Source organism: Geospiza fortis, unplaced genomic scaffold, assembly GCF_000277835.1.
Source record: "Geospiza fortis unplaced genomic scaffold, GeoFor_1.0 scaffold190, whole genome shotgun sequence".
Taxonomy (NCBI): Eukaryota; Metazoa; Chordata; class Aves; order Passeriformes; family Thraupidae; genus Geospiza; species Geospiza fortis.
In genome coordinates, this window is record NW_005054328.1 from 940,159 (window position 1) to 940,469 (window position 311).

Below are 311 nucleotides of genomic sequence, written 5' to 3' on the forward strand. Positions count from 1 at the left end.
GGGCCTGCACGCTGCTGCTCACGCACAGGATCGGCACCATCGGTACCGCCGCGGGTGCCTGGGGAGGGCGGGGGAAGCTACCGCGGGCGCCTCGGGGTTCCCGGCGTGGGGAGCGGCGCCGAGCCGGGGAGGTCGCGGGGGCCTTTGCGCGGTGCTGAGGGTGTCCCTGTGTCATTACCCAGGGGAAATGTCCTGCAACCCGTCCTTCGGCGGCATCGGGAAGGGGCACCTCATGCGGGAGGTGGACGCCCTGGACGGGCTGTGCGGCCGCGTGTGCGACCGCTCCGGCGTTCACTACAAGGTGCTGACCC

General features: G+C 72.3%; 1 protein-coding gene across 1 annotated transcript in view; it reads left to right on the forward strand.

The window, feature by feature from the left end:
- The first annotated feature begins 182 nt into the window (after positions 1-182).
- MTO1 (mitochondrial tRNA translation optimization 1) overlaps positions 183-311 on the forward strand; it is a 7,206-nt gene continuing 7,077 nt past the window's right edge. Inside the window, 1 exon segment of the mRNA XM_014307078.2 lies at positions 183-301. Coding sequence (XP_014162553.1) covers positions 188-301 — 114 coding nt within the window. The 5' untranslated portion in view covers positions 183-187.